We start from the raw sequence: 18986 nt of genomic DNA, 5'->3' as shown, positions 1-18986 counted from the left end.
CCAAATTGTATACAATATTTGTACCGTGTATGGGCACCTTTACTATAATCAGAGATTTTCATGTACAGTCACTTGGAAAATTATGCTGTTTTTTGGAGGATTCACACAAAAATGTCATACAGTATCTCCAGTCAGGGCAATTTCTACACAGTATGGGTAAGAGTCCCAGTTCCTCCTCCGCCCAGATAGTTTCAAAATGTATCATACCTCTCAGCCTTTGGACAGCATAAAATAAGGGTGCGTGGCCTCACAAAGAAAACTACCTTACACTCCATTTTTGCTTCTTGCACCCCCACATTGGCCATCACAGAAAAATAAAATCTCACACCCTGACCTGACAGAAAAAAAAAACACCTGACCTCTCACAGCAAAATAAAAATAAAAAATACACTGGCCCACAAAGCAAAAAAATTAAACACACTGGCCCACACAGCAAAAAAAATAAATAAATAAACAAGTTCCCACAGTAAAAAAAAGAAAACACGCTGGCCCTAACAGTAACAAATAATACAAACAATAGTTTCTCCAGTTCCCCAGAGAATACATAACTCATTGGTCATAAGAACTACAAGGCATAAGAGCTATCGCTTTCCCTCACTCTCATCTATGGGCAGCAACAGGAGCTGAGCGATGCAGAGCAATGTGTGGTAGGAATGGAGCATAATAGTCATGTCCTGGGCCCAGTCCGAACATCGAAAAGAGCCCAGTGCAGCCTATGCCTAAAGGGACTACGCTGCACACCCATTTGTTTGCTCTGATGGTTATTATCACTCATCTGCCCAGCTACATTTTCTTATCATGCGTCAGTGATAACTGATTTTCTAAAGTTGCTGTAACCAGTGAAAAGTCTTGTTGCTACAGATTAATAAAAAAAAAAATCTTAAAAATTAAAACTTTTTGCTTACAACAAAATAGTTAAAGTCTAATATTTTATATGTGAATTGTTCTTGTTCAGCCATTAGATAACTGTTCTTTTCAAAGTTCTCAATGTTGTTTTTCTCAAATACAGATGAGAACATAAGAAAATGTCCTTTCAGATGTGCTTACGGTGATCTATATTTAGTTGGAATAGATGAAAGTGTTCTCTCATTCTGACAGCGGGTACACCAATAAATAAAAAGCATAAATAACAAAACTTAGATAAAGAACTAGAATAAAGGCTCCATTTGAAAAAGTAGTACTTTATACTTGTAAACTAATTGTTTAGACATTATATACTCATTAAGTTGAGACATTAACAATGTTTTCTATTATAGCACATTCTTAAAGTTTACATTTTTAAAACTGGGCTCCCCACCCTCCCAAATTCATTCACCTTCCTCAGTTTCATTACTCTTTTGACAACAAGACCATCTCTTCTAGCGGACAATTGCAATTGGATATATCCTTGACTCCACCTACTCCTTCAAACCACACTACGAGTACCTTTTGTAGTCCTGACAGTCCCAATTCAGAAATATCTTCAGGTTTAAACCCTTTCTCATGATAGAGGCAACCTTTCACCATTTACTGATCTTCAGACTGGGCTGCTGTAACCTCATTTTATCTGTCCTCCAATCTTCCATCTCTCTCTGCTCTAATCTGTCCTCAATACTTCTGCCCAGCTCCTCTTCCTCTCCCAATGTAATTCAACTGCCTCCCTTCTCCTACAGACCCCAGCCTGGTTTGCTTTTACCTTCATAACTCAAGTCAAAGCTTTTCACACTCACAAAGCCCTCACCCAATCTTTTCTTGGTACTTCCTCATCTTTGCGGCCACCACTTTTGCTACGGAACTTACGTAGCGTTCGGCGAGCCACAAGTATTAGACGCGAGGGTTATTTTTGGGGTCCACACTACCCTCCTGTGTCAACGGGGATGCAGTTACAATCCCGGCGGTCGGGATCCCGGCGTTCAGAATCCCGACGCCGGAATCCCGACGCCGGAATCCCGACCGCCGAAATGCCGACACATTCTCCCTCCAGGGGTGTCCACGACACCCCTGGAGGGAGAATAAATTAGTGTGCCGAGCGTAGCGAGGCACCGGGCCCGCTGCGTGGCGAGCGCAGCGAGCCCGCAAGGGGGGGCGATCCACGTCCCCCCCTTGTCGGCATTTCGGCTGTCGGGATTCTGGCGTCGGGATTCTGAACGCCGGGATCCCGACCGCCGGGATTCAATACTGAATCCTGTCAACTCCACCATCTATTACCTTTAGTATAGTTGTGGCGAGCAAAGCAAGCCCGCGAGGGGACAATCACTATCTTACGTAACTGGTGTAAGCGGTGGCCACAAAGATGAGTTAGTACCCCTTTTCCATTCACATTCCTGCATACAAGTGCCACCACTATACAAGCTTCAAACAGGCTCCCAAGAGCCACTTCTTAATCAGAGCATTCTCATTTAAACCCACTGTGCTTGCTTCACTGTCTCTCCTCTCTGTGTCATCACACTGCCTGTCTACAACTCCCAGTAAGAATGCAAGCTATCACAAGCAGGGCCCTCTTCTGTCATATGCTTTTCCTTCCCTCACTTATTCCTTCTTTTCCTCTACAATGCCAACAGCATTAATAACTGTATCAATCAGCATTCGTGTAGGTTTGGAGCTAAATGACTGATTCCAAGTTTATGACCTGGGAATACTTTTCCGCATGCACAGCCCTTGCCTTCAGCATGCACAAAGATGCCCATAGACTGCTGTAGATGACCGTGCCTATCACGCAGAAGCTCCAGAAAGTTTTGCCTTCCCGGAGATTACTGCATACGGACACATCACAGCCTCATAGAATTTTATGGGGACTGCTGAGTTGTGGGACAACGGTTCTATCTCTCCTCTATGGACCATTTGTTTCCTTTAAGGTGGTAGCCATCTTTGGAGGGCTGATTTAGCAGACTGCATGTAATTTGCAGAGACCCAGTGCATACGGCATAGGCTCCTCCCCCCTCACATTTTTTTGCCCCGTAGAACTACATCAAAGAGATTATATCAATGTGGTATTGTAGGATATGTTATTTGAAGTGTTAAAAGCTAATGTTTATTCAAAAAACATGGTACATGGTGGTCACTGAGGAAACATATTTATGATGGCAATTGTTATTTTTCAGAATAATAGAATATTTCCAGTTTTTACAATGTAGCTTTAACATACTGTAGTTATAGCAATCCTAAAATATTGGGATATAAGGAGGGGAGATACTTAGCAGCTGGATCATCATGTTGGAGAAGTGATTTTAATGGCCGACTGGGCAGCTGATCAACTTATACATCTGGTTCGGTGTCCCCCAGCTTAGGGGGAGATCTACTAAGCCTTTGGGAGTAATATTGTGAAGAGAGATAAAGTTCCAGCCAATCAGCCCCTAAATGCCATATTATGTCAAGGATGTGTTTGAAAAATGACAGTTAGGGGCCACTAATGGCAGAGAACCATTTGATTTTTTGCAAACCATTCCTACTAAAAGCTAGGGCAGCCACATCAGCCCCATGTATCTCTCCATGGCTGTCAAGAAAGTATATAGTGGAAAACTGTTGGAAAAATAACACGCAGGCAGGCAGGCAGCACTGCTCACTGTCACAGCTCACAAAAAGCATTGAATACAACCCTCTGATGTAACCCAATAACTTGTTACCCACCTGGTTGCTGCACAGCAAACCGAAAACAAATTCCTAGTATATGCAAGTATACCTGGCCAATAAAGCTGATTCTGATATCTAGTAAACATGTGTTTTCAGTGATTTTTATTATTAAAAAAAAACTGGCATTTAAATGTATTGGCAATAGTCATTCTAGATTAAGAAAATAAAAAACCTGTATTACATCCTTGACTTTAATGTTTCCATAGCAATCAATTGATTTTCCATATTTACAAAAGCAAAGTGGGGAGAGTAAACATGAAATGAGCCGGTGAAGAAGTCCATCGTTTCCTGCCTAATGACACGCTATTATGAATAAATGACTAATAAGAGGAAAATGTAATGTCTGTTGTAGGTTTTCTATAATGAGGTAATCCATAATTGTCAACACTTTCAGGTCATTTCCAGGTATCCCTCAATCTTCTAGTTTTAGAGCTGTCATCCTGTTATTCTCTTTCCTCCTACCTTAAGTTACCTTACTATCAAAGCATTCCAGTTCTCATTTATACCCACTGTGCTTGTTTCACTTGCTTTTATATTGCATGTATTACTGATTAGGGATATGGTCATTTGGTATACAGTATGTTGGTTGACAAGCTTTGAGTTGACACCATTAGGTAGACATGGTTCTAGGTCGACGATTTTAGGTCGACATGGGACTAGGTCGACAGGTCATTAGGTCGACACAAGCATTAGGTCGACAGTGTCTAGGTCGACAGTCAATCGACATGGGGTTTTTCACTTTTTGTGAGCCGACATGTGCCGACAGGCGGTATTTCATGCCCTACCATCCGCTAGGGCGGGGTGGGAGAATAAAATAGTGTGCCGAGCGTAACGAGGCCACTAGAGGGTACGTAATAGTATGAGTGATTATCACTGTCTATAGAGCACTCTCTAGCTCATTATGGGTGAGATGTACTAAGCCTTGAAAAGTGATAAAGTGGAAAGTGATAAACCACCAACCAATCAGCTCCTAACTGTTATTTTTCAAACACAGCCTGTGACGTGGCAGCTAGGAGCTGATTGTCTCTTCTTTTTTATCACTTTTGAAGTTTAGTACATCTGGCCCTATAACTATCAATGCATTATTTCTGTTTGACGCATCTGGCCAGTTTTATTTGTAAACCTACTTTAATATAGAGGCTTTAAAAAAATGAATTAAATGAAATGATGTTGTAGTTTCCAGTATTGGTGTCTGATATAAGATGTGTATGAACACCATACTTGCCTACTTGCTTCTCTCAGAGAGAAGCCGAAGAAGGAAACAAATGACCATTGTTGGGGCAGGAACTGGATCTTTGTGTTAGTAGTTACAGGAAAATGTGGTGAATTACGGGTACATGGGGAGAAGCTAAAATGATGTGGATCTGCCATGTCCCTCCCTACGGACTTGCATTAGCCAGTATTATATCCTCGTAGTGGGAAGAGGGTAAATAATGAGGTAAAGTTTGAATATTTTAGATGCATATTCTTGTGAATGTTTTCAGCTGTTAATTTGAGTTATTCTTGGCTTTTGTACATATATATTTATATATTGTTCTATTTCAGCATGGACTATGAGGCTGCCCAGCTGGAAAATCAACATGTGCACAATGTGTATGAAAGCACCGCCCCGTACTTCAATGAAGTGCAGAGTAAAGCTTGGCCAAAGGTCCGACAGTTTCTTCTGGAGCAAAAGCCAGGCAGTCTCGTTGTGGATATAGGTAAGAATGCATTATTTCAGGCCAAAGTTGCCCTAAACAGACCTCCAGCCACAATCACAATTGTCTCCACCCAGTTCTTGCCGTGTAGCACAGTACTTCACAGAAAGACAGATCCGGACACGTTTAGTGAGTCCCCCTCTGTAGTTGTCTTTATACATTTAAGGCCCATACACACTGGGTTTGAGCGGCTTTCAGCTCAAAGCCACCCAGTGTAGGGATGGCCATCGTTGCCATTGCCATCGACGGTTGCCATCAATGGCAATTCTGCAACTGACCACCGATAGTGCTAAACTATGCAATGGATGACCATCGATATTTTTACATATCGATGATCATCCATTGTGTTTGATTGATTGGCCTGTAGGCCAATCAAAACATGGGGGAGGGGCTTCGCGGGTGTCGGGGGGTGGAGCTATGCTCCGTGTCCCAGCACTTTGAAAACTTTTCTGCGCGCTCCCACATCTTCTCCGGGAAAGCCGCTCATCTGCTGGTTATACCAGCAGATGAGCGGTTTTGAGGACGGCTTAGCATAGCACTGCGCTATGCAAAGCCGTCCTCCCCCTTCGTCGGCGCCGGGCAGGGGGAAAGCCGCTCAGTGTGTATGCACTGAGCAGCTTTCCCCCAGCAATGAACGCGGTCATCGCTGTCCATATACACTGGGCATAGTCGCCCAGTGTGTATGGACCTTTAGATGTAAATTTCTATCTATTGAAAATAGGAAAGTTGTGGATCATCTTCCTGGCAGCAGCTTCTTGTCTTCTGCGTAATTACAGCCTTCTCTGAACAATGGTATAAATAGACAATGGATACAAATAGGGTAAAATTTGTTACACTGTGCGGCTGACACATTTGAAAAGTGATTTCTTCACCACATTAAGCTGCAGGCAGGAAAATGACAAGTAGAAAGAACATTCAGAGATAGAGAAAATACAGTCTATGACACAAATCCTTCTCGCAATGTTCCTTCTATATATTATCTAACTTAAATCTTCAGTATTTCAAACTTTAGGGTAGATTTATTAAGCTCGGTGAAGTGATAAAGGGGGAAATTTACTAAAGGAAATTTGTAAAAAATAGGTGTATTTGTATCCAGAAATACACTTATTTTTTACATTTACACTATGATGTGCTATCAATACGAATACGAATTTCCGTATTATTTTTGGATACAAATACACCTATTTATTTACAAATTTCCATTAGTAAATTTCCCCCAAAGTGTCTGGTTTTTTCACCGGCCAATCAGCTCCTACCTGTCATTTTTCAAACCAAGGGCGAGATTTACCAAACACAAAATGCTGTAAAAACCCAGTTTTGGGGGGTTTTTACCGCATTTTCATATGCAGCAAAGCCCCATCGTCGGGGCTTCGCTGCGGGGGGGTTTCCCCAGTTCTAGATGGCGTAACCCCATGGAACTCTTCGCGCCCCCTGCCGCCCTGCGCGCCCCCTGCCGATCCGTGCCGCATCCCACTCACCTGTGTCTGGGCAGCCTCCTGCTGTGCTGACCGGACCAGTGATCTCCTCCTCCCTGCACAGCTTCCGGGTGCAGGGAGGAGGAAGAGGAGCCCTCTCACTGCCGGCAGAGTGTTCAGGGAGGGAGGGGGGACCCGCTGCACATCGCCGGCTATCGCCTTTGTGTTAATAATCGCATATGTTACTGCATATGTGATTATTAACAATGCGAGTGCCGGCGATGTGCTGCGGGGGTTATTAGAGAATCCTGCCCCAAGCCTGTAACTTCTCAGTTAGGAGCTGATTGGCCGGTGATAAAAACCAGACACTTTATCACTTCACTGAGTTTAATATATCTGCCCCTCTGTTTTTTGCACGTTTTTTATAAATTTTTCCTGCATTGATTATTTTTTCGTAGCCTGGAGAAACTGGCTCGACACTATAAAGGTGGACAGGGCTTAGGTCGACACATGAAATATGTTGACATGGCTAAGGTCAGCAGTGTCAGAAGGTTGACACAAGCATTAGGTCGATAATGGGAAGGTCAACAGTCAAAAGGTCGACATGAGTTTTACACATTTCATTGTCCCGTTTCATTTCATTCTATTTAAACCAGGCATGTCCAAACTGTGGCCCTCCAGCTGTTTTGAAACTACACATCCCAGCATGCCTTGCAATAGTTTTAGCATTCCCTAATAGCAAAACTGTGGCAAGGCACGGTGGGACTTGTAGTTTCACAACAGCTGGAGGGCCATAGTTTGGACATGCCTGGTTTAAACAATATAAAGCATTGAACAATAAAATAGTTAAAAAAAATTACTGATTAAAAAAAATAGATTTTATGTCATATCTTTAATAACTTTAAATGGAACAAAGTTTAGTTGAATAAATAATATGTTCTCCTCTATAATGGTCAGCGGATTGATTCGTAAATGGGTTCCCTCATGATTCGCACTGACCTTTTTAGCTTTTTTTTTATTGAAAGCTTAATCTATTCCCTTGGCAATTAAACATTTACATTAATATTTAATATGTGTGTTACTTGTTTCAATTGTATGCCTAATGTTATCGATAACTCCATATGGGCCAGATGCACTAAGCTTGAAAAGTGATAAAATGGAAAGTGATAACGCACCAGCTAAACAGCTCCTACCTGTCATTTTTCAAACACAGCCTGTGATGTAGCAGTTAGGAGCTGATTGGTTGGTGCATTATAACTCTCCATTTTATAATTTTTCAAGGCTCAGTATATCTCCCCCTATGGGAGGTGACTTGGAGATGCCGTGCACAGAGATGGTCCATCTTGTGGGCGTGTTATGGGAGTGTCACAGGCGTATCGGTGGCTGATTGAACAGATGCTCACTCGCACACATATACAGACGCAGACAGAAACTGCACCTGCCATATGGCGCACCACTGGTATTACTGCATGTACAAAAGCTGAAAGTGGGTGTCTCAGTCTTTGCACATTTGGGCACACGGGAGTGCACCAGGGAAGGACTTCATAGCAGTCGTGGCATAAAGTGGCAGACGGGCGACCGCCAATAGATGCGCTTCTGCAGCCACCTCTGAATTAGGCCACAAATGTGATGCAATGTATTTTACAAAAACCCTCCCATGAACTATCATCCCGTTGCCACTTTTTTCTGTTTTGCACAAATCCTATGTACTGTCAGATCATCCAAGAAGATTACAATGGTCTGGTCAACCTGTTGCAAAACTACAAGTTCCTGCAAATCCTCTCATTGATCAGCTGGTAGAGCATGCTGGGACTTGTAGTTTGACAACAACTGGAGGCAGGGGCGGATAAGAACTAAAAGCGTCCCTGGAAAATTTCCAGAAGTGGCCTCACGTAGGTGGCACCAATCAAATGTACGTGCAACCAACATCAAAATAGGTGGGGTTACTACATCACTACACCTGTGTGGAAGTCGCTGGTCTTAATATGCTAGGCAGTCTAGTGGCCCCCGGACCATTATGCTGCTGTGATTCACCTCTGCTGCTCTTCCATTAATAGTAGGTGTCCCCCAACATTTTATTCTTGGCCCTCTTCTTCTCTACCTCTATACGTCCTCTCTGGGGCCCTTATTCTGATCGGTGCGGATATATCCGCGTGCGTTCGGCCCGCCGATGTTTTGTGTCTGCGCATGTGCAGAGGCGTCTATGCGCATGTGCGAGCGGGGCGTACGGCCAAATCCCGCATGATCTGTGAACACTCCGAACAGGGGGTGGAGAGGGGCGTGAAGGGCTATTTGGGCTCATTACCATATGCATACGCCCCGCGTTTCATGGGCGTTCCCATGCAAACGCTGGGCGTACGTATGGTAATGCAGTCGTGACGCACGTGTATGGGGCGGACATATGACATCGCCGGATGTCAGCTGCCCGCCCAGATCCCTGCTTTTGCACGGAAACATGTCCGTGTGGTCTGAGGTTGCGGGAGCTGGTGGAGCATTCGGTCCTGCATTCGATGGTCTGCGACCATCGAATGATGGGGGAGGTTCCCTTAGATGGAGGAGGCGTATTCCGTGAAAAATACACGTGCGGTCCGTTCGGCCAGCTTCTTACCGCATACGGACGGAGTTGGCGATCCGTATGGCCGCATATTCGGCTCCGGCCGCACCGATCAGAATAAGGGCCTGGGTGAGCTTACTTGCTCACTTAACTTCCACTATCACCTCTATGCTGATAATACTAAAATCTACCGATACTTTCCTAATCTCTCTCCCTCTATCCTCACTTATATCTCCAACTGTCTCTCTGCTATCTACTCCTGGATGACCCAGCGCTTTTTTAGACTTAAAATATTAAAGACTAAGCTGACTTCTTCCCACTCTCCTGCATAAAACCTGACCATCTCTCATCCTAACCTACTGTTTATGCTCACTTCTTCCCCTTCTGTGTCACCCCAGTCTGTCTAACCCTCCCCTTTAGAATGTAAGCTCTCACGAGCAGGGCCCTCTCTCCTTATGTGCCTTTCTTAGAATATATAAACCTCTGCCACCCTGATGATTGCTTCAGTGTCCTGTCCCCTGGTGCAACTGTCCATATTAACCATGTACTTGTCCTAAACTGTCTTGTACTGTAATTTGTTATGTGTTTTTGATTATAACTATGCTTTGTAAAGCGCTGCGGAATCTGTGTGCATAGCGCACACAGATTCCGCAGCGCTTTACAAAGCATAGTTATAATCAAAAACACATAACAATTACAGTACAAGACAGTTAAGAAACTGTTAATGAATAATAATAAATAAATAAATATGCCATAACCCTCCACATTTCACATATTACCGCAACTCCCCCCCACTGAGACTGAGCACATACACCAAAGATACTAAGCATAGACCCCAAAACCTTTATTAAGCATACAACTCATTACCATAATCCCCCAACTATCACACATACCCCCTCCCTTCCCCCAGTTGAGTCCAGAAACACCCCCAGATAGCACCCACTCCTGTCCCTTTAGCAGGTGTCACAATTGGTATAGATGGGCGCTAGGGCGTAACTACCATAGGTGCAAGGGGTGCAGCTGCTATGGGGCCCAGAGCTGAAGGGGGCCCATCTTTGCTGTCTAAGTAATATGTTTTACGTACATTTATCACCATCATTTGCTAAATAGGGGGCCCTTACAAACTTTTGCTATGGGGCCCATGAATATCTAGGTACGCCTCTGTATGGGCGTCCACCATAGATGAGTATTTTTAGTGTCTCGTACTCCTCTCTGTGACCCGGCAGTTGCTGTTTGTGTGGGAGACAGGAGGGGGACAGAGCCACTACTCTGGGCAGGACCACAGGTGGCCTAACGGGTGGCCTCACAGGTTCATCGGCCTGCCAGAAATCTTCCCTGCGAGGTGTATGGCCAATCCGCCCCTGGCTGGAGCTACAAGTTGACTAATATTAAATAATGTGACCGCCTCCGATAAACATTGGAAAAGTAAAATATTTGTGTGTGCCCAAAAAAAGGTGCATGGCCTCACTGAAAAGGCATATCATGCCCAACACAGTAATGCCACTTTCACCTAATTACCCCCACACTGTAATGCCCCTTTCACCAAATTATGCCCCACACAGTAATGACCTGACACCATATTACTCCCAACACAATTAGGGCCCATGACACCATATTATGCCTGACAAAGTTATGTCCCTTAGATTTATGCCACACAACCTGATCCTTGTCAGGGGTTTCATGATGTAGCAGCAGCTGTTGTGCTGTTTGCATCTGTCTTAGTACAGTATGTCCTGTGTTTGCTGCCTTCTATCTACATGAGTAGACTCCTTCTCAAGTAAATGTCCCTCCCAAAATGGCCTCATCATCATTTAATAGGGCCTCCTCTGCTTTGGTGGACATTTTGGGTGGGACATTTTCAACAGTATTTCATGCGGATGTCCAGACCGCATGGAATAGAGGGACAGATGTATTAAGCCTGGAGAAGAGAAAAAAAATGAAGGTTATAATGCATTAGCCAATCAGCCCCTAACTGTCAAGTTACAGACTGGGTATGAAAAATGACAGGAACTTTGACCATAGATATGTTTATTTGGTCCTGGACCAGCATCCCAGGGCACCTCTACAAATGTTCCGAGGTACCCCAGGGTGCCTAGGCACCACGGGTGGGCTGGGCCGGGGGGCAGGGTGCCATGTGCCCCCCGGGCCACTTACCCAGCCACTTGCTGCGGGCCACGCACCTCCTCCAGATCTCCTGCGCTGGCCGCGGCTTCCAGAACACGGCCTCAGTGCAGACATGTCCTCAGTGCAGGAGGCCGGCGGCCATTTTCCTGTAGCCGCGGGCATGTTCTGAAAGCCGCGGCCAGCGCAGGAGAGCTGGAGGAGGTGCGCGGCCTGCACCGGACTGGGGCTGCAGGATGCACCGGACTGGGGCTGCAGGATGCACCGGACTGGGGTGTGGGCAGGAGGGGCATGTACTGCGCTCTCCCCCGCCCGCCCCCCCTCCTTCAGCAGCAGCAGATGGAGATGAGAGACAGCAACAATGGTGAGTTGCTGCTGGCAAATTCTGGCACTGTGGGGCATATGTGTTTCTGACACTGTGCGGGCATGTGTGTATCTGGCACTGTGGGGGAATATCTGGCACTGTGGTGGCATATGTGTCTCTGGCACTGTGGGGGCATATGTGTATCTGGCACTGTGGGGCATATTTGGCACTGTGGGGGCATATCTGGCACTGTGGGGGCATATGTGTCTCTGGCACTGTGGGGGCATTTCTGGCACTGTGGGGGCATATGTGTATCTGGCACTGTGGGGGCATATCTGGCACTGTGGGGGCATATGTGTCTCTGGCACTGTGGGGGCATATGTGTCTCTTGCACTGTGGGGGAATATCTGGCACTGTGGGGACATATGTGTCTCTAGCACTGTGGGGGCATATCTGGCACTGTGGGGGCATATGTGTCTCTGGCACTGTGGGGGAATATCTGGCACTGTGGGGCATATGTGTTTCTGGCACCGTGGGGGCAAGTGTGTATTTGGCACTGTGGGGGAATATCTGGCACTGTGGGGGCATATGTGTCTCTGGCACTGTGGGAGAATATCTGTCACTGTGGGGGCATATGTGTATCTGGCACTGTGGGGCATATCTGGCACTGTGGGGGCATATCTGGCACTGTGGGGGCATATGTGTCTCTGGCACTGTGGGGGCATTTCTGGCACTGTGGGGGCATATGTGTATCTGGCGCTGTGGGGGCATATCTGACACTGTGGGGGCATATGTGTCTCTTGCACTGTGGGGGAATATCTGGCACTGTGGGGGCATATGTGTCTCTAGCACTGTGGGGGCATATCTGGCACTGTGGGGGCATATGTGTCTCTGGCACTCTGGGGGAATATCTGGCACTGTCGGGGCATATGTGTCTCTGGCACTGTGGGAGAATATCTGGCACTGTGGGCGCATATGTGTCTCTGGCACTGCGGGGGAATATCTGGCACTGTGGGGGCATATGTGTCTCTGGCACTGTGGGGGAATATCTGGCACTGTGGCGGAATATCTGGCACTGTGGGGGCAAATCTGGCACTGTGGACATCACATTGTGCGGTGCAATGAGCATCATGGTATGGGGCGTAATGGGCATTACGGTGTGGGGATCATTGGGTAATTGCCATCACAGTATAGAGTGTAATGGGCATCAAGGTGTGCATCACAATGTGCAATCTGCAGGTACACAATACAATCATGGTATAGGCCACGCGCCCTTATGATAGGCCACACGCCACACGCCTAATTTTTCAGCGGCAAGCATTCCGTCTTCCAGAGAGTGTGTGGGGGGGGGTGGGTGGGTATGGGCCAGTGCTATGGACTTGCCCCCTAGGCTAAAAGTTGCCAGCCAGCCCCTGCTAGGCACCCAGATAATGGAGGAGAAGTGATAAAGTGCCTGGTTCTTTATTACCGGCCAATCAGCTCCTTATTGTTAAGTTACAGGCTGGGTTTAAAAAGGAACAGTTAGAAGTTGATTGGCCGGTGATAATGTACCAGTCACTTTATCACTTCTCCATTATCACTGCTTCATACATCTACCCCTCAATCCCTTTTCTACTTCTAGCTTGTGGGGGACAGTTTTTGAAAGTAGAAAGTAGGGGGACACTTTGATGTGTACTGGAATGAGACATTGGTGCACAACGCGTTGTTTACTTTTAGTGACACATCTACATTATGTACCTTTATTTTATTTGCAACAAAGAAATGTATTTTTGTCTTCGCAGGCTGTGGTACAGGAAAGTATCTCAGTGTGAACAGCGAAACATACAATTTGGGCTGCGATTACTGTGAACCCCTAGTGGAAATTGGTAGGAATAACAACTTGGAAGTCATGGTTTGTGACAACTTGAATCTCCCCTTTAGGGACCAGTGTTTTGATACTGTCATTTCCATTGGAGGTAAGTTTGATAGCCGATGATTGTGAGTGGTTGGGCAATTTTGCAGTAAGAGCATGCACATAATGCTAAAATTCATCACTAATATGTGTTTTGTATGTTTAATGTGTACTCAAGCAGTCTCATTGCACATTGTGGGTTAATAGGAGCTAGTAATACCCATTTCAGATTGCACCTAATTACCGGGTTCACGCCGGTTTGTTGCCGGTTCGACACGGTAATTGGTGCAATCTTAAAGGGGTTACCGGGTCCAACATAATGGCAGCAACACGGCATTAAGAACTGGTAAAAAAGAAGGGTTATTACCTGTTTGTTACCGTGTTGCTGTGCAGTGTGCACGAGTTAATTGGGTCGAGCGACCCGTTTCCCCTTTCACACTAATGGAGGAGACAGTGCTTGGAGCAGCGCCATCTCTAAGCGCTGCCTCCTCCCCCGCCCCGATGATGCTCCACCGCTCTGCCCCGCCCCCACATGACATCAGCAAAACATCAATATTGCCGGTTCGCTGAAGGGATATAAACAGAACAAAATGCAGGGTCACACTGGGACTGAACCCCGGTGCGACCCTGCATTTTGCGATGTGAAAGTGGTATAAGTGTTACAGGAATAGGGGTTGTTTGTGAGGACCTAAACCAATACAAAATCTGCATTTATTTTTGCACTCACCGTGCCATGTACTCATATATACTGTACGTATATATCCAATTAGGAACATTTCCATATTCTCTGCTGCCTGGAATGTGATATTGAGCTATTGCCCAGTCGGACATTGTCCTTGAACTTGCTGTAACGTAATGTGTAGGCTCTGCCAAGTTATTCTTCTTTGGTCCACTCATCATCAAAGCAAATCATTTTATTATTGAATAACTTGGGAAAAATAATGAGTCCGAAGCGTCTGCCTCATGAATCTTTCATAGGCGGAAGAAATATTGCAGCACTCAACCTTCTATTTGCCCAAGGTTGCAGCAGCAAAGTAATATAAAAGTACAACAGTGCCAAATAAGGGGAATTTGTATTCAGTAACGGTATAGGCATAATAACAATGTTACATATTGCACGGAGCGTTTTAGTTTAGACCTTTATACAGTGCTACTACAGCCAATCCCCCTCCCACTCCAGTCGCTCTAAGCTGTTATTCACCACTGTTCTCAGCCACTGTTTGAGGTACAAAGCTCATTTGGACAGATACAGTATCAGCACGTCCTCGTGCATTCACTATGGGCCTGTCATTGAGTCAGAGGCAATTGGGCCTGCAGATGCATCTTCCAAAATTCAGCATACTGTACGTGCCGAAGGAGGCATGCACACACACACACACGTACAGAGATTTCAGGCACAGATGGATTCATCTGACCACTCTCTCCATGAAATGGGCATTTCAGTACATGTAATACAAACACAGTTCCCGTTACATTTACTAAGGGGTACATTTACTAAGATGGGAGAGTTCTATTGAAGGTGGTATGTTGCCCATAGCAACCAATCAGATGATATCTATTATCTTCTAGTAAGTGCTAAATAAATAAGTAGAATCTGATTGGTTGCTATGGTCAGCATCGCATCTTCAATATAACTCCCATCTTAGTAAATTTACCCCATACAGTGCCTGTGACACACATACAATTTTAGTAAAATAAATACAGAACCTGTAACACAATATTACAGACAAAATATATAATTCTAGTAATATAAATGCAGTATATGTAACACAAAAACAGTACATGTAACACAAATAGAGTAAATGTAACACAAATACTAGTAACCTAAATACAGGACATATAACACAAATACTAGTAACCTAAACACAGTACATATAACACAAATACTAGTAACCTAAACACAGTACATATAACACAAATACTATTAACCTAAACACAGAACATATAACACAAATACTATTAACCTAAACACAGTACATATAACACAAATACTAGTAACCTAAACACAGTACATATAACACAAATACTATTAACCTAAACACAGTACATATAACAAAAATACTAGTAACCTAAACACAGAACATACAACACAAATACTATTAACCTAAACACAGTACATATAACACAAATACTAGTAACCTAAACACAGTACATATAACACAAATACTATTAACCTAAACACAGAACATATAACACAAATACTAGTAACCTAAACACAGTACATATAACACAAATACTAGTAACCTAAACACAGTACATATAACACAAATACTATTAACCTAAACACAGTACATATAACACAAATACTAGTAACCTAAACACAGTACATATAACACAAATACTATTAACCTAAACACAGTACATATAACACAAATACTAGTAACCTAAACACAGTACATGTAACACAAATACTAGTAACCTAAATACAGTACATATAACACAAATACTAGTAACCTAAATACAGTACATATAACACAAATACTATTGACCTTAACACAGTACATATAACACAAATAGAGCAAATGTAACACAAATACTAGTAACCTGAATACAGTACATATAACACAAATACTAGTAACCTAAACACAGTACATATAACACAGATACTATTAACCTAAACACAGTACATGTAACACAAATACTAGTAACCTAAATACAGTACATATAACACACATACTAGTAACCTAAATACAGTACATATAACACAAATACTATTAACCGAAACACAGTACATATAACACAAATAGAGCAAATGTAACACAAATACTAGTAACCTAAATACAGTACATATAACACAAATACTATTAACCTAAACACAGTACATATAACACAGATAGAGTGGCGTATAATAGGTGCAGTGTGAATGGTGCACACAGGCCCACACATCAATTCGGTACTTACCTCTCCAGTGCAGGCAGCTCCAGTTTTGCTGCAAAATCATCCCTGTGCCTACATTGAAAAGTGAAGAATCCCTTCAAATTTCTGCTAGACTGTATAAATGACAGCGTTTTATAGCTAACCAGAAAACATGTTGCTGCCTTGTCCTTAGGGGTAATTCAGACCTGATCGCATGGCTGGGAATTCATAGCGGCCAGCGTTCAGATATATGTAAAAATGTCCAAAACCATTCGGTTCACCATCTAATGATTTGTACACTGGGCACCAGTCATCGCGGGCTCGGAGTACGCAGAGACTTACTCTGTGACTGCGATGGAAACAGGCGTATCCGGCATGTAGCTGACGTCACACACCCTCCCCTAAACACTGTTTTCTTAGTACCCCCACTAAATGGCTGGTCACCACCCCAGACGCCTACTTTCTCTCAATCACCTTGGAAATGGCTGGTGATCAAATAAAGTAGCAGCCTTTCATCGCTGGCCAGCAGCGCGCACGTGCATTGCATCCCAGGTATGTATGTAGTGTATCGATAATCATCTGCCGCGCAAATTTGCTGCAGGGCAATCAGGTCTGAATATCCCCCTTAATCTGCAAAAAGTTGACTTATTTTTAATAGATGTCTGTTATATGACTTGGACAGCTTTAACTAGAAAACTGGCAAAATAACCTAAACGCGGCTCATTCTGTTTTTTTAGTGATACATCATTTTTCCACTAAGCAAAGAAGAGTTCGTGCAATAAAAGAAATGGCAAGAGTCCTCCTACCAGGTGGTCAAATAATTCTGTATGTTTGGGCCATGGAACAAAAGAGCCGCCGGTTTGAAAAGCAGGATGTATTTGTGCCATGGAACAAAGCACTGCTGCCTCGACGTGCCTCCGAAACCAGCCAGTGGGAAATTCGAGTTAACCCTAGTACTAAGTCACATGACATAACACCAAAGCCCGTCAACGAGTGTGAGAACATCAACTTACATAACTTGAGTCAGGCTATCGGTTCTAAGCAATCACACAACACTGGCAAGTGCTGCATGAAGTTTCCCAATGAAGAAAACAGACTCTACAGTGCCATAGGACGTTCCCTTCGTTCATGGTTCTTCTCTAGATCTTTGGATGAGTCCGCCTTAAGTCGGCAGATTGACAAGATCAAGTCTGTCAGCCCTGTCAGTGGCTGGGTGAATAGCACTGTATCTGTCCAGCCTTCTCGACACTGTAGTCTTGACCTTGGACATCAGCGGTTCCTACTAAAGGAGCACAGTTTTGATGACGATGACGTGTTTATTAAAAATGAAACGCACAGAAAGCAACAGTGGTTCCTAGCTTTAGACGCCTCAGGGAACGGAAAGCACTGTGGTCTGATTCAAAATGTTGCAAAGCAAACCTCCTTTCAGCCGGAAACCAACTACTGCAATTGCATTTGTAGCTATGAGGGTGACAAGTGTACCCAAAGCAAAGTCTTAAAGAGAACTTCAACCACAGAATCCAGCGACTCAGTTCTGGATGAGACCATAGCTGCAATCGACCAAGAAGAAGATGCGAAGGATTACATGCGATATTATCACGTGTTCCGTGACGGGGAACTGCGCAGTCTTTTAGAATCGGATGTTCCAGAACTTCACATCAAAAGTTCTTGTTTTGACCATGGCAATTGGTGCATAATTGCAGAAAAAAAATAACCAATTTTAGTTTTTGGTTTTCTATTTACATGAAGTCGTGGTTATTGAGTACTGTTCCTATATTTTAATGTCTTTTGTTTATGTTTTTTTGTACGGTAAAAAAACCCCCCGATAATATTTTTGTTATATATTTTATTTGATACATGTGCAACTGACAATATTGGAAAATAGTATTTTATATAAATTAACCATGTATTCATAATAATATATATATTTTTAATATGCTTGTTTCCCTGTTTTAAAAGTCCTATAATTAATTTTTTAACATAATAATAAGTATTGAAGCAATACTATTTGAAATATTATTATCCTCACATCTAGATTTTTGGAATTGTAACTGGTATGTACCATTATTAATAACTCATGTACAGTATATTAGATATTTGGTCGTATGTCCAAAATCAGTGTTTTAAAGTGAGATATTAATGTTTTTTGAATATAAGTTTAAAATGCAATAGGATGATTTCCCACTCTTATGTATTACATAACGTTATGGTAGATATATTACCTAAACAGGGGTACTGCTATACTCTGACATATACGCACAATTGGTTATTCGTATATACTTAGTAGTATTTGGTTGAAATAATGTAATTAAAATAGCATTATCCTTGCCTAAACCTAGCCAGCATGTTAATGGTGTTTTAGTTTACAAAGAGCAGAGAAGTCCGTTTTGAAATGACAAGTAACTTGCAGTGCGCACTCTCTCTTGCATTACTTTAGATCAGGGGTGGCCAAACCAGTCCTCGAGATCTACCAACGGTCCACGTTTTCCAGGATAACTAGCTGGTGCACAGCTGTAGTCACATTTTAAAACCTGCTGCA

At 43.7% G+C, this 18986-nt stretch overlaps 1 protein-coding gene across 2 annotated transcripts in view; it reads left to right on the top strand.

Annotated features, from left to right (window-relative positions):
• The window catches only part of TRMT9B (tRNA methyltransferase 9B (putative)), a 43853-nt gene extending 25072 nt beyond the window's left edge, over window positions 1-18781 (top strand). For both annotated transcript variants that reach the window (XM_083170105.1, XM_083170097.1), the window contains exons 2-4: window positions 5155-5309; window positions 13482-13655; window positions 17185-18781. In XM_083170105.1, the coding sequence (XP_083026231.1) occupies window positions 5156-5309; window positions 13482-13655; window positions 17185-18161 (1305 nt within the window). In that variant the 5' untranslated portion in view covers window position 5155 and the 3' untranslated portion in view covers window positions 18162-18781. The remainder of the gene's footprint in view (window positions 1-5154; window positions 5310-13481; window positions 13656-17184) is intronic.
• Window positions 18782-18986: the final 205 nt, after the last annotated feature.

This window comes from Crinia signifera, chromosome 1 (assembly GCF_055691185.1).
Source record: "Crinia signifera chromosome 1, ASM5569118v1, whole genome shotgun sequence".
In the NCBI taxonomy this organism is placed as follows: domain Eukaryota; kingdom Metazoa; phylum Chordata; class Amphibia; order Anura; family Myobatrachidae; genus Crinia; species Crinia signifera.
The sequence above is the reverse complement of the archived record's forward strand: the minus strand, read 5'-3'. Positions and strand labels throughout refer to the sequence as shown.